Genomic DNA, 14,664 nt, shown 5'->3' with positions numbered 1-14,664 from the left:
GGTAGGAGCCGAACCACCGCAAAACGGTGCCCCGGACCCCCAACCCCTCCAGCCGGCGCAGCAGGATACCATGGTCGATGGTATCAAAAGCCACCGAGAGGTCTAATAGGACCAGGATAGAGGAACAACCTCTATCTCTGGCCCTCCAGAGATCATCCACCAACGCGACCAAGGCCGTCTCCGTGCTGTGACCGGGGCGGAAGCCGGACTGGCGCGGGTCTAGATAATCATTTTCCTCCAGATGCCGTGGGAACTGAGAAGCCACCACACTCTCTACAACCTTCGCCAAAAAGGGAAGGTTGGAGACAGGACGATAATTGGCCAGCTCCAAAGGGTCCAGGGAAGGCTTCTTGAGCAAGGGTCTCACCACCGCCTCTTTCAAGGCGGCCGGAAGAGACCCCTCACCCAACGAAGCGTTCACTAGGCCCAGAAGCCAGTCGCGTGTGACCTCCCAGGATGCCAGTACAAGCCAGGAGGGACACGGGTCCAGTAAACATGTGGTAGGTCGCAGTCGTCCACGCAATCTGTCCAAATCCTCGATGACAACTAAGTCAAACTCCTCCCAAAAAGGTTTCTCAAGACTCGCCACTGGCGTCTCGACTGGGCCACTGAAGGGGACCCAATCCTTCTGGATTTGAGCAACTTTATCCTGCAGATATTTCCCAAATTCCTCTGCCCTACCCTGTAAAGGGGCCTCCCGCGGCCTCTGAAACAAGAGGGAGCGGGACACCCGAAACAGGGCGGCAGGGCGGTTCTCTGAGGATGCAATGAGAGCGGCGCAATATTGGCGTTTGGCCGTTCTCAATGCCACTAGGTATGTCCTTAAATGGGCTCGTACTTGTGCTCGGTCAAATTCGGATCGGGAGGATCTCCAACGACTCTCTAGGCATCTCTTGCGGCGCTTCATCACCCTTAGCTCCTTGGTGAACCAAGGAGCCAGGGTGGATCGTTGCCGCCGGAGAGGCCGCAAAGGCGCCACCCGGTTCAAGGCCCCGGTAGTCGCATTATTCCACGCGGCCACCAGGTCCTCTACCCGAGGGCGGGTCAGGGCTGCAGGAGGTGGCCCAAGCTCCGTTTGGAACCTATCTGGTTCCATCAGGCACCTGGGGCGGAACCATCTAGTGCTTTCCGGTTCCGCCTCCCCGCAGCGGGGGGTAGCACCAGGGAAGTCAATTCGGAGGAGTGAGTGATCTGACCATGACAGAGGAGTGATGGTTAAGTTCACTCCTCCCAGATCACTCAACCACTGGCCAGAGACAAAAACAAGGTCCAAGGTGTGACCTCCCTCGTGTGTCGGGCCCTGAATCACTTGAGTCAGGTCCATGGCTATCATGGAAGCCATGAACTCCCGAACCCCCTCTGATGCTTCTCCCACCGATGGCAGGTTAAAATCCCCCATCACTAGAAGTTTGGGGGTCTCAACCGCCACCGATGTGATCAGCTCGAGGAGCTCAGGCAGGGTCGCTGATGTATGGCGGGGAGCCAGGTATACTATCAGCAGGCCCAACTGCCTCCCAGGGCCCCATTTCACAACAAGGGATTCACATCCGGGCGTCTGTGGCACAGTGGACTCCCTCGGCTCTAAGTCCTCCCGGATAATCACTGCTACCCCACCGCCCCTTCCCCGGGCCCGGGGCTGGTGAAATGCATTGGGCGAGCCCGGGATCCTTGCAAGGGGAATGGGACCACGTGTGCAGGCGGCTCCTCAGCGCACAGCCTCAGATTAGCAGAGCCGCGATCCCCTTCCCTTGCACACGTGGTCCCATTCCCGTCCTTCCTGAGGCAAGATGAAGGGGACCGCGGCTGCGCTGATTGTGGCTGGAGCTGAAGAAACCAGCCTCACCAGTCATAAACGTCACCGCACGTCACTGCTCCTGGGTAGCGTCCCAGGTGAGCGCATATGGGCTCCCTCTTCGGCACTCGGTGCCAAAAAGTTTCACCATCACTGCTGTAGAGTGTTATCTTGTGGCAAGAGGGGCGCCAAACAAATTTAATAAATAAATAAAATTTAAAAAGTGATGGATATCTAAGAATTGGGAACAAAACCAAACCCTGACTCTTACCCTGTGTGATTTGAATGCATTTCCAAATTAGACCAGTTCAGCATGGGTTTATTGCAGTGGTGAAATTCAATTTTGTTTACTACCGGTTCTATGGGCATGGTGTGGTAGGTGTGGTGTGGCTTGGTGGGCATGGTTTGGTGGGCGTGGCAGGGGAAGGATACTGCAAAATCTCCATTCTCACCCAACTTCAGGGGAAGGATACTGCAAAATCTCCATTCCCTCCCCACTCCAGGGTAAGGATACTGCAAAATCTCCATTCCCTCCCCACTCCAGGGTAAGGATACTGCAAAATATCCATTCTCACCCCACTCCAGGGGAAGGATACTGCAAAATCTCCACTTCCTCCCCACTCCAGGGGAAGGATACTGCAAAATCTCCATTCTCACCCCACTCCAGGGGAAGGATACTGCAAAATCTCCATTCCTACCACACTCCAGAGGAAGGATACTGCAAAATCTCCATTCCTACCCCACTCCAGGGGAAGGATACTGCAAAATTTCCATTCCCACCCCACTCTGGGGCCAGCCAGAGGTGGCATTTGCCGGTTCTCCGAGCTACTCAAAATTTCTGCTACCGGTTCTCCAGAACGTGTCAGAAACTGCTGGATTTCACCCCTGGTTTATTGGGAGGCAATGCATTGCTGTATTATAAATTATCTGTGTGACAACTTTAGTGTGGATGGATGCTTTATACGTGTGCAAAACATCCAGTAGTCAATGCATATTGATGCCACACAACAGAATTTCACACATTTGTATGCAGAGGATTGTTTTTCCCTCCCACTGTGTTAATGAGGAATATCTATATAAGAAATAAAGACAGTTTGTGTGCATTCTCTTGAAAACAAAGGCCATGCAAACTGTGCCAAAGCATGCAGGTGCCAGGAATTTTTGTTATCAATGACAAAACAGTTAGGAGATTGCGGGTGTTTGGGATGAGCTCAAGGACAGATGACAATGTATTTATACCCTTAAAATGTGACAATGAAAAATACAAGAACAAAAGAAAAACGTTCTTCAGATTATAAACGGTATTAGTGGAGACGTAGGTGAGGAAATACTATAGATAGTTTCCTACTGATTGCATATATAAAATATGTCTCTAAATATACCTTTAAATGGTATTGGGAAGGTTTTGTTCAGAAAGGCAATAATGTGATGATGAGAAGAAATGACAAAAAATTCAGATGCCTCAGTGTCAGGTTTCACACAGCAAATGAACTGCCACAACTATGTTTTATTTGCCAAATTGTTTTGAAATATATAAAGATTTTTTTCTCATAAAACTAGGACTAATGGAAGTGGGCAAGATTTTCCTTTTTTTCCCTTTCCCCCTCAAAGCTATTTTAAGTGTCTATGGAGATTCTCAGTTATCCAGATCATAGTTGTCCCAAATATGGCTGGCTAATCCAGTGGCTAGAGATTTTCAGGCTCTATAATGGAAGGGATAGACTTCAAATCAGGGTTGGGTTCCTGCCAGTTCTAACCTCTTCTATAGAAGAGATTCCACAAATCTACTGTGCCGTTTAGAACGGGTTCCAGCTCCCTCCCCCCCCCTGCCCATCTGCACCATGCTTACTCCGCCCACCGCTCACTGATTGGCTGGCTCACCAATCGCCCTGCCCGCCTCTAAGAGTCCTATCTAAACCTTAAAGTCTTAAAGCTGTCAAGTTTGAACACCCCTGGGTTTTTTTTTTCTAGAGGGTTAGGGGTGCAAGGGTCTTGTAACTTGACAGCTTTAAGACTTGCACACTTCAGTGCCAGAGTTCCTGAGCCAACATGACTGGAGGAGGAATTCTGGGAGTTGAAGTCCACAAGTCTTAAAGCTGTCAAATTTGAACACCCCTGGGTTTTTTTTCTAAAGGGTTAGGGGTGCAATGGTCTTGTTAAATTTGAAACCCACCACTGCTTCAAATGGAATTCCTTCAATAATTCCTTTACAGCCCTCGTAATTCCACAGACATTTCACTTTTGACTGTGAAGGATGTTATACTTCCACATTTAGGAATGGTTTGCAATTTGATTCGATTCACAACTCTACCTGAGGAGCAGTGGCAGATGTGGCTGAGAAGCCCTTTGCATAGTAGCAATAGCACTAGTGGTGGGATTTATTTTTTTTTACTATCGGTTCTGTGGGCATGCCTTTGTGGATGTGGCAGAGGAAGGATACTGCAAAATCCCCATTCCCTCCCTGCTTTCCAGCTTTGTTCTCCTGTTCAGGGCAACAAAAGAAGGGAGGCCGTGGGGCCAGCCCATTTTCCGGTTCTCCCAACTACTCAAAATGTCTGGTATCGGTACTCCAGAACCTGTCAGAACTGGCTGAATACTGCCTCTGACTTCATAGAGCTTTACTTCATAGAGCTTTACAGCCCTCTCTAAGCAGTTTACAGAGTCCCAACAATCTAATTTTTTTGGAAATTAGAACAACAGAGTTGGAAGGGATCTTGGAGGTCTTCTAGTCCAACCCCCAGCCTAGGCAGGAAACCCTAGACCATTTCAGACAGATGGTTATCCAATCTCCTTTATAACTTCCAGTGTTGGAGCATTCACAACTTTTGGAGGCAAGTTGTTCCACTGATTAATTATTCTAACTGGGAGGAAATGTCTCTTTAGTTGCAACTTGCTTCTCTCCTTGATTAGTTTCCACCCATTGCTTCTTGTTCTACACTCAGGTGCTTTGGAGAATAGTTTGACTCCCTCTTCTTTGTGACAGCCCCTGAGATATTGGAAGACTGCTATCATGTCTCCCCTGGTCCTTCTTTCTATTAAATTAGACATACCCAGTTCCTGCAACCGTTCTTCATATGTTTTAGCCTGCAGTCCCCTAATCATCCTTGTTGCTCTTCTCTGCACTCTTTCTAGAGTCTCAACATTTTACTGACTTTAACAGGATGGCAGGCTGAGTTAACCTTGAACCTTGTCAGGATCAAACTCACACATGCCATAGGTTCACCATCATGGCTATACAGTATTTGCATTGCTTGGCATTTATTTAGTAATACTTTTATCTGTTTGCCTTTTTAAAATATGTTTATACTGCTAGCTGCCTAGAACCTGTGGGAATGAACAGCCTATATGCAACAGAAACAACAGTTCTGAGAGTTATCACAATACCAATAAATTGACAGATTTACGGCATTTTAAGGCATATGTCCTGATAGAACTGCATCTATTCACCTTACACCTTATGTTAAAAGACACCAAGCCTATATAATGAAATCCAATTGATTGTTACAAGAAGCCTAAGAAGTGTTCTTATTTTTTTTATGTGAGTATTGCCAGTTAAAATGGCATGTGTAAAATCCATCAAAATTGGTAAGCAATTCTCTTGAGTCCTTCCATGTCCATAAATCACAATCTGAAGATGTCCCCAGGCAATCAAATTCATGGAAAGATATACAATTATATTAGAAGACCTTTCAATTGCCATTTAAAATAAACTCGAGTCATTTTCTCCTCAACTATGGGGAGTTAAAAATCTAGATTAGGATATATGAATTATGTCAACAGACGCTGTTTTAAAATGACATGGTTAACACAATGAATTGTCTTCTTTTTTGTTCTCTCTTGAAAAAAAAAAAGAATGCACGTGTAGAATTAGGTTTTTAAAACGCCATTTTGAATCAAGTTGTTGATAAGTAAATCTTTTTTTCTAATCCTGGCCAGAAATAAATTGTTGATTTGGTTTTTTTTTTTTTTTTCAACTTAGTGCTTATCAGATGAGTTGTAACTACAATTTCCAGTAGTCACAGTTGTCTATCTACTGCATGGGTGTCAAACCTGATCATGTCATGTGATGTATTGTGACATATTGTGATGTTATTGGCCTTTGTGGAGCCAGGGTGGGCGTGACCTGTGGGTCACCAGTTTGACAACCTGGAAATTTACTGAATTGGAATATGTGTCAATAGATGTAGATGATCAGAATTAGTCTTGGCCCTTAGTTAAATGTGAAACACCAACTTCACATTTAGCTTCAGATGATGTCCCTATTTTCAGTATTATTACTGTAGTTTTATCAGCTTATAGAATAGAATAGAATAGAATAGAATAGAATAGAATAGAATAGAATAGAATAGAATAGAATAGAATAGAATAGAATAACAGAGTTGAAAGGGACCTTTTAGGTCATCTAGTTCAGGGGTGTCAAACTTGCAGCCTGTGCGCTGGATGCATCACACACTGGCCACACCCATCCCTGTTTTAGTGAAGGGGAAAAAAGTCACAATATGTTATGTGATGACAATATGATGGCTGTGAGTTTGATACCCCTGATCTAGTCCAACCCACCCAAGCAGGAGATCTATACTATTTCTGACATATGGCTGTTCAATCTTTTCTTGAAAGCCTCCAGTGATAAAGCTCCCACAACCTCTGGAGGCAACTTCTGTTCCATTGGTTGATTGTTCTCACTGTCAGAAAGTTCCTCCTTATTTCTAGGTTGAATCTCTCCTTGGTCAGTTTCCATCCATTATTCCTTGTCTGGCCTTCAGGTGCTTTGGGAAATCGGCTTCTATGGGACAGCCCTTCTGTCACATAGAAGCCACACGTAAGTGCTAGTCATTCCTGACTCCAGGGGGCGGTGCTCATCTCCATTTTAAAGCCGAAGAGCCATTGCTGTCTGAAGATGTCTCCGTGGTCATGTGGCAGGCATGACTAAATGCCGAAGGCTCACGGAACGCTGTTACCTTCCCACCAAAGGTGGTTCCTATTTTTCTACTTGCATTTTTACATGCTTTTGAACTGCTAGGTTGGCAGAAGCTGGGACAAGTAACAGGAGCTCACTCTGTTATGTGGCGCTAGGGATTCGAACCACCAAATTGCTGACCTTTTCTGACCGACAAGCTCAGTGTCTTAGCCACTGAGCCACCATGTCCCTATTTGCAAGCATAGTGTTATATAAATACAACATTGCAAGAGATTGCTTTCTCCACATTTTATTAGGAAGTCTGAACTTCAATCATATCTGCTATCACTGACATAACTTTCCTTCCCATATCAAGTCTTAGTTTTGCATGATGCCAGGGTAAATGCTTATTGCTGAAGGCATAGACAAAACAGAATCTTTACCCTGTAATAGGTGATCTTGGAGAGAGAGAGAGAAAATTAGTAAATCCCTGGCAGCCACTGCTGAAGATGAATTCCTATTTATTAAAAATCATTTCTTTCGTAGCATGGGACCATTTGTTCTGTCAGAAATAATTTTCTAAATACAGCTAATGAAAGAATTTTCATTGCATAAACATAATATTATAAAGAAGCAATTCTCACTCTTCTGACTAAATCCCAGAGTGCTAAGAATTGTACAAGCGTAATTGGTTATGCATGGAGGAGATAACACAAGCTTTTACTGCTGAATAATTGGTATAAATACCAATGAATGAAAAGGCTCTTTGATTTCTACGTTGTGGAAACCATCGTTAAATTGTTGATGGTTTCCTCGCTAAGGAATATTTAGTCTATGAGCTCCTGAACGTTTCAGAATGTCTTCTCTGAGTGACATCATGCAATAGAAGAGACTATCTGTTGCTCAAATTGAATTGATGTTGATATTATCCAATTAGGTAATGAAACATCTGCAGGCAAACAACCAAGCTTAGAGCACTAAGAAGTCCACAATATGATGTAATATAATATAGTGCAAATATATGTAAAGCTTACTTTTCTTGTAGCACCTCATTATGAGATAGTGGTGATACTTATCACCCTTTTCTCTCCTCTTCTCCTCTCTTCTTTTCTCCCTTCCTGTCCCCACCTCTCCTCTCCTCTCTTCTCATCCCCACCCTTTCCTCCTCTCTTCTCTTCTCCTCTCCTCCCCTCTCCTTTCTTTCCTCGCCTCCTTTCCTCTCTCCTCCTCCCTACCCTTCCCTTTCCCTCCCCTCCTCTCTTGTCCTCTCCTCTCCCCTCTCCTTTCCTCCCTCCCCTCCTCACCTCTGCTCTCTCCTTCTCCCCATCCTTCTCCTCCCCTCCCCTCCTCTCTTGTCCTCTCCTCCCCTCTTCTCCTCCCCTCTCCTTTCTCCCCTCCCCACCTCTCTTCTTTCCTCCTCCCCACCCTTCCCCTTCCCTCCTCTCCTCTCTTGTCCTCTCCCCTCCCCTCTTATCCTCTCCTTTTCTCTAATCTCCTCCCTCCCCTCCCTCAGATTTTTCATGATGGTTAGTCATTTAAGTGGGAAGCCATTCTTTGAATTTGATATTTCTTTTGTGGAAACTGGAAAAATCAGTGCATACCGCAGTCACATAATCTTGCAATTGGTCAAAAAAACCAATTTGAAATTGAACCAGTTTCCAAGCTGACACGTGACTGCAAGGAAAGATGGCATGAGATTTTTTGATGGCCAGAAGTGCTTCACAGACCCATTAGAATTTCGACTGGTTGTTTAGCAATCAATAATAAGTTGAGGACTGTCTGTAAAACTAGTATATTATTTGCTGTACAGCCATAATTAATATTTAGCATTGGTAATAGAAAAGTTGTTAAGTTTGTCTACCAGAGCGGGTGACTCTGAGAAATATAGATCAATATATCAAATCAATCCATCAATTAATCATCATTGTCAATTTTTCTCTGTTGTCTGTAACCCCCTAAAACCTATGCTGATCTGAGATGCAGCAAATGATCAGAACTGGAGGCAGCAAAGTGTCAGGCCTTGAAGCCATCTTTTGCACTGGGCCTTCAGGCCTGCCACATTTAGTGCTGTGAGAAAATGGGAGGGGGAGTTGTATGGAGTATGGGAGATATATAGTTACAATAACATTCCTTTCTCAGAGAGTCAAGGACATCTTGCCCTGCACCTGGAGGGGTGTGACTGGGAGTCATCTCCAGTTGGGACAGTGCCTGATTGAGCCATGCGATGGACATGAGGATGCTGGGCAAGGGCTTGGACTTTTATTTGGGTGGGGAAAACCTCGAAACTCTTCAGGCTCTCCCAGATGTGCCAATATGACATCTCTAATAAAATGGAACTTTGAGGAAACTCAAGTCTCGGATTCTTATTTCGTTGGGGGTGTTACTTGACACAAAGTATTAATAGAATCATAAAACTGTGTGGCTTGAAGTCTTTTTAGGGTATTCTGGTAACACTGAAAGAATAGCTTTTTATTCATCCTTGTCACTCAGTAAATCTTCATATAAAAGTCAAAAGAAGGGAGAGCAGTTTTTTTATGGGTATTAAAAAGCTATCATAATATGCAGGACACTGCTTGCATCCTCAACTGATATTAGCTTGCTTTTATGGTGACTGCCACACAACTCCGGAAACTTCCAACTTTGGGCCTCCTGCTTCTTTCTCACAACCCACTGTGCTTATTCGTCTGTATCACACGCAAAGGCTCCTTAGGTTAGCATGTAGATCTAACACAAAAGAGAGGGCGCTCAAATTAAAGCGGTAACATTTTGATTAAAATAGTTTCAGCTCCCCAAGAGGATTTAGAATTAATGCTGCAGCTAGAGTATTAGGGCTAATTAATAACTTGCATCTAACCAAAAGAAGGAAATTACTGTGGAATTTATTCTTACGGCAATGTCAAAGTTGCCACGGTTTTCTGTTCCTCCTTGATACCCAGATCTCTAATTTCCATTATAAACTAAAAGAGCTCAATTAAACTGTGATTGATGTGAGAAGGAGAAAAAAAAACCCAGCAGCAATGACACAATTCTCAATAGATCTTATTATTGAATACTCTCCTTATTTTCCCTCAAGTGTCCTCTGAAATTGCCTTCTCCCTTTCATTGAGGCTATCTATAAACCACCACTTGGGTATGAGGAGAATCCGCTGGTAATGTGTTCCCAGAAGTTTATATAACATATTTCAGGTAGTTAGCAGTTTCTACTGTGGAGAAATAAAGCCAACAGTTATTGTCTGGGGCAGAGGTTGGCAACCTTAAACACTCAAAAGAGCCACAATGGTTCTAAATGGAAGTCTCCCATTCAATTCTTGAGCTGACCAGAAGTCCAGTTCCCCCATCATAGAGTCTCCTCTTAGCACAGCATCCTGAACATAGAAACCTTTGAAAATAAAGATCCATGTTGGTAACAAAACTTTGTCTCTGATTGGGAAACTTTGTCTCTAACAGGGGAAAATGTATATAATATTCTGAGCCACTCTCGTAGAAGTGTGGCTATTCCTTACATGCATTTTGTCTGTATGTTTTGGAAATAGTTTGCACCCAGTTCTTAGAAGAATAGAATAGAATAGAATAGAATAGAATAGAATAGAATAGAATAGAATAGAATAGAATAGAATAGAATAGAATAATAGAGTTGGAAGGGAACTTGGAAGTCTTCTACTCCAACCTCCTGCTCAGGCAGGAAACTTTTCACCACTTCAGACAAATGGTTATCCAACATCTTAATGACTTCCAGTGTTGGAGCATTCACAACTTCTGGAGGCAAGTTGTTACACTGATTAATTGTTCTAACTGTCAGGAAATTTCTCCTTAGTTCTAAGTTGCTTCTCTCCTTGATTAGTTTCCACCCATTGCTTCTTGTTCCACCCTTAGGTGCTTTGGGAATAGCTTGACTCCCTCTTCTTTGTGGCAGCCCTGGAGATACTGGAACACTGATAATATGTCTTCCCTAGTCCTTCTTTTCATTAAACTAGACATACTCAATTCCAGCAACCGTTCTTTATATGGTCTAGCCTCCAGTCCCCTAATCATCTTTGTTGCTCTTTGGCCTTTTTAAACTTTGGCCAAAAATAAAGAGCTTATCTTTTTGCAAGCCTCATCTCTTTGGCATCTTGGTGGCTCAGATAAACTTCTGGGACATTACAGGCTGAAAGTGCTGAAAATTGGGGGTACAATTCTGCATTGCTTTTCTACTTTAAAAGCAAGAGAGATAGGAACTAAAATGGTCATGTCACTCCAATTTCCTGTGGTCCTTTGGAAGGCAAACATCTAGTCTGAAATTCAATGGTCATCCCTGCTACAGAGCATTACTTAGGTTAGTTTTTAACATTTTTTGTGAATTTATTGGATTGGAAATCATTAAAAGGGGGGATTTGTTGGCTGCTGATATGGTTTAGTTAAATGTTTGAGGATTGGCAATCAGTTTGTAATCATCCACCATAAAATTGAAGCACACATCCTGAAATGCAAACAATTTTGGTCTGATATTGCCATTCATTTTCAGAAAAGACTAATAAACCAAAGCAAACCCATTACATTTTTCCAAAAGACACTGACTTTCTAATATTAGGGTTTTTGTTAGCTAAAAGCAGATAATTAAACCCCATTCTTCCCCCCCCCCCTCTGCAGAGCAAAGTAAGTAATAATAGACTCTTAATAAGATTTTCCTTTGCTAAACTCATTTGGGATCATTTTATTTTAAATATAATTAATGGCCATGTAATGATAGTAATGAGCTGGTGTGAAAGCTCAGAAATGAGAAGACATTTGGGCATGCATGAAAGTTGTAGGTTAGCGGAGAGAGAGAGAGAGAGAGAGAGAGAAAATAGAATCTGTTCATTGGTTTAAACTCTATATTCAGTTATTGAGCAAGTAGACCTATTACCTAAATCTAGATCAGAGGTGAGTTCCCACCGGTTTGGCCTAGTTCGTCTGAGTAAGCGGTAACTTGGCCGCCCACACCTCTGAACTGGTTCTATTGGCGGCACCTTGTTTTTTGCTTCAGCGCATGCACAGAAGCAATTTTTTTCACTACTGAGCATCTGCGCATAGCACACATCAAAGGCGCGCCTGCCCAAAGTACGCCCCTGAGTGAACCGGCAGTAAAAGAATCTGGAACCCACCCCCCAATCTAGATCTTTAAAAAAAGTCCTATCAAGTTCAGATAAGTTAGTGTAGAGTTTCTGCTAATCCATAACAAGATATCAAAATCAACATTGGCCTATTTTTCATTTCAAATTATTTAATTTCAGCTACCGCGCTCTCTTATTTTTCTGATTTACACACTTCTAGATCATATGCAATTGAGCTTCAGGCGCAGCAGAAGGTAGAGAGCATAAATCAGGGCTGTCAAACTCTCAGTCCGCGGGCCAAATGCGTCATGTGCTGGCCACGCTCATGCCCGGTTTAGTGAAGGGGGGAGAAGTCTCAATACATCACATGATGCCACCATGACGACTTGAGTTTGACACCCCTGGTATAGATAATATGACCACTTCAAACTGAAGCTGTCTCATAATAGAAATAGGGCTTGTGTACAGGTATGATTCTCCATATCTAAACATGCGCATACTGCAATTATTTTCTACGTGTAAAAAAAATAAGCAACCCTTCTCTTCATAATAAGATTGAATTTTCAGGGCTACAAAAAGAGTTAGCAAACATACATTTTCTTGGAACAAAAATTAAAGCTCCAACAGTAATGAACATTAAATCAATACAATTACTCCAAGCGCATCTTAAAATATCTTCCCTTTTATCATATCAAATATTTAGTAGCAAAATTCAGAGGGTTATTCAGACAATCACAACAAAAATGGGAAAAGAACGAACTGGTGATTTATGGATTTGCTGATTAAAAATGATTAATTATGGGAAGAAAAGAATCATGTATAATTTTACAGAAAAGGGAGAGACACTAAATTTGTAACTGTTCTAAAGATCAGAAGTCACTTCCTTACATTTCTTTTTCTTTCTTTCTCCCCTGTCTGTATCACTGTTTGCATTTCTTTTCTTTTTTCATTTACTTTTCTTGATCTTAAAAGATAATTTGAAAATGCTAGGGAGCTATTCTGGGTAAAAAATGGGATTAATTAAAAACTATGGAGACAAATAGCATCATAATATGAAGTGAGAAGGTTAAGAAATGTAGGAGAAAGGGGACAGGATTGAACAAATAGATTCAAAAACCTGCTTAGGACCTAATGCACAAGCACAGAAATAATGACTGCTGTCAATATTGCAATGAACATATTTCATGTTTTCAGTTTTGCAGCTACTAAGATTGTTGGCCGAGCAGGTATAAAGATAGCCAGGAAAATTGAAGCCTGGGAAACAGGCCTGTTGTCAGTCAGCAGGAGCCAGATTATCAGGTACTTAGGAGCCGAGGACTTGGTAGCACAAGGAAACAACAGCCAATAGCTAATCAACCAATAGGAAGCACACCAAACCGGGCACCACATAAATATGCCTCATAGAAAAGCACAGAGAAAGGTTTCCTGAGAATGGGCTCCAGCACGAGTCCATAAGCTTAGAAGACTAAACCTCTGGTCCCAATGACCAATCCTGATTAGATCTTGCTGTCAATATTTGCTGGAATGAAATGTCGGCATTGATTGCTTAGAATTGATCATTTGGAATTTCAAAAAATAAATAAATAAATTCAAATAAACTTCTTCCCTTGAGAAGAAGATCCTTGCCTTCCTTCTAAATCAAGACTCTTGCCAATCATGAACAATATATATGAAACTTCATTATAAAAACGACGAGACACCATTTTTATATATAACGTAAAATATCTCCTAGCCCAAACTTGCTGATGAAATATTCTTGTGCTTTCTCTTTTCCTTGCAAACACTGATGGAAGTCAAAGGTAAACATGAATGAAGGGACATCTGACCTTTTATTTTCTCGAATGTTTTTTTCTCCTTTCTTCCACCCAATGGTTGGTTTGGGAGAAGCTTGTGGTTTGCAGTCCACAGTGACTTCTTGGCCTTTGGTAATAATAATGGTCTTCCTCAGTTGACTCAGGGGAAAAGTTGGAGCAGAAGCTATTGAGAAAAGAAATCAATCTCAATGGAACCATACAAGTCCATTACACCAAGAAATATTTTCAAAGATGGCACATCACTTTGGTTGGTTGGTTGACTCTCCCGTATGAAATGTCTTTATAATGCAAAATCATATAGCTATTAAACAAAGTATATAATATATGAGGATGGGCTGAGACCCATTAATCTTACCAACCTTATCTTACCCATTAAATATTCTTTCATGCTATAACTGCATTATTTATGAGTGAAATAAAGAAATGAAAGATTGGTCAAGAATGACAGGAGGAAAGGATCTAATAACATCTATTCCAATGGACACATTTCATAGCTAGCACGCTTCTGAAAACTTAAACCTGCTTGCAGTTTAATACATACCATAATTTCTATGTATTGATGACAATGGTTTGTTTAATTCCATATATTGTATATCTCAATCTTTATAAATCTTAGTGCTATTGAACAGTTTTGATTGATGAAAGCCTGCAATGTTTATTGGATTTGTTGATATAAGGGCAACAAGATAGCTCTTATTTTTTTCAATATAGCTAGCTACTTTGTATTTACATTTCATTAAAATGCCTTTATTTTTAAATCAAATTTATTGGCTGCTCTACTCAGAGCAACTCTTTATATTTATTTCTGTTCTGCACTAAGTTTTTAAGTGTGATATAATAGTAACAATAATTTATCCCCATTCATATATATCGGAAATATAACTCAGCTTGGAGCATTGACTCGGCTTTCACATGGTTGATTTGTTTATAACATTTCCATTTTACCTTTTTTTTTCCCTGTAAAGAACTGTCAATGGATGTACAGGTAGTCCTTGACTTACAACTATTCATTTAGTGACCGTTCAAAGTTACAATAGCACTGACAAAAGTGACCTGTGTTCTATGACCAATGGTGGGATTTAGCCGGTA

At 42.1% G+C, this 14,664-nt stretch overlaps 1 protein-coding gene across 1 annotated transcript in view; it reads right to left on the bottom strand.

Annotated features, from left to right (window-relative positions):
• CNTN5 (contactin 5) overlaps positions 1-14,664 on the bottom strand; it is a 354,084-nt gene that overhangs the window by 130,019 nt on the left and 209,401 nt on the right. Inside the window, exon 11 of the mRNA XM_081951235.1 lies at positions 13,588-13,738. Within this exon, the coding sequence (XP_081807361.1) occupies positions 13,588-13,738 (151 nt within the window). The remainder of the gene's footprint in view (positions 1-13,587; positions 13,739-14,664) is intronic.

Source organism: Natrix helvetica (genome assembly GCF_964273705.1).
Source record: "Natrix helvetica genome assembly, chromosome: 4".
NCBI classification, from domain to species: Eukaryota; Metazoa; Chordata; class Lepidosauria; order Squamata; family Natricidae; genus Natrix; species Natrix helvetica.
This window is presented reverse-complemented; position numbering and strand designations above follow the sequence as displayed.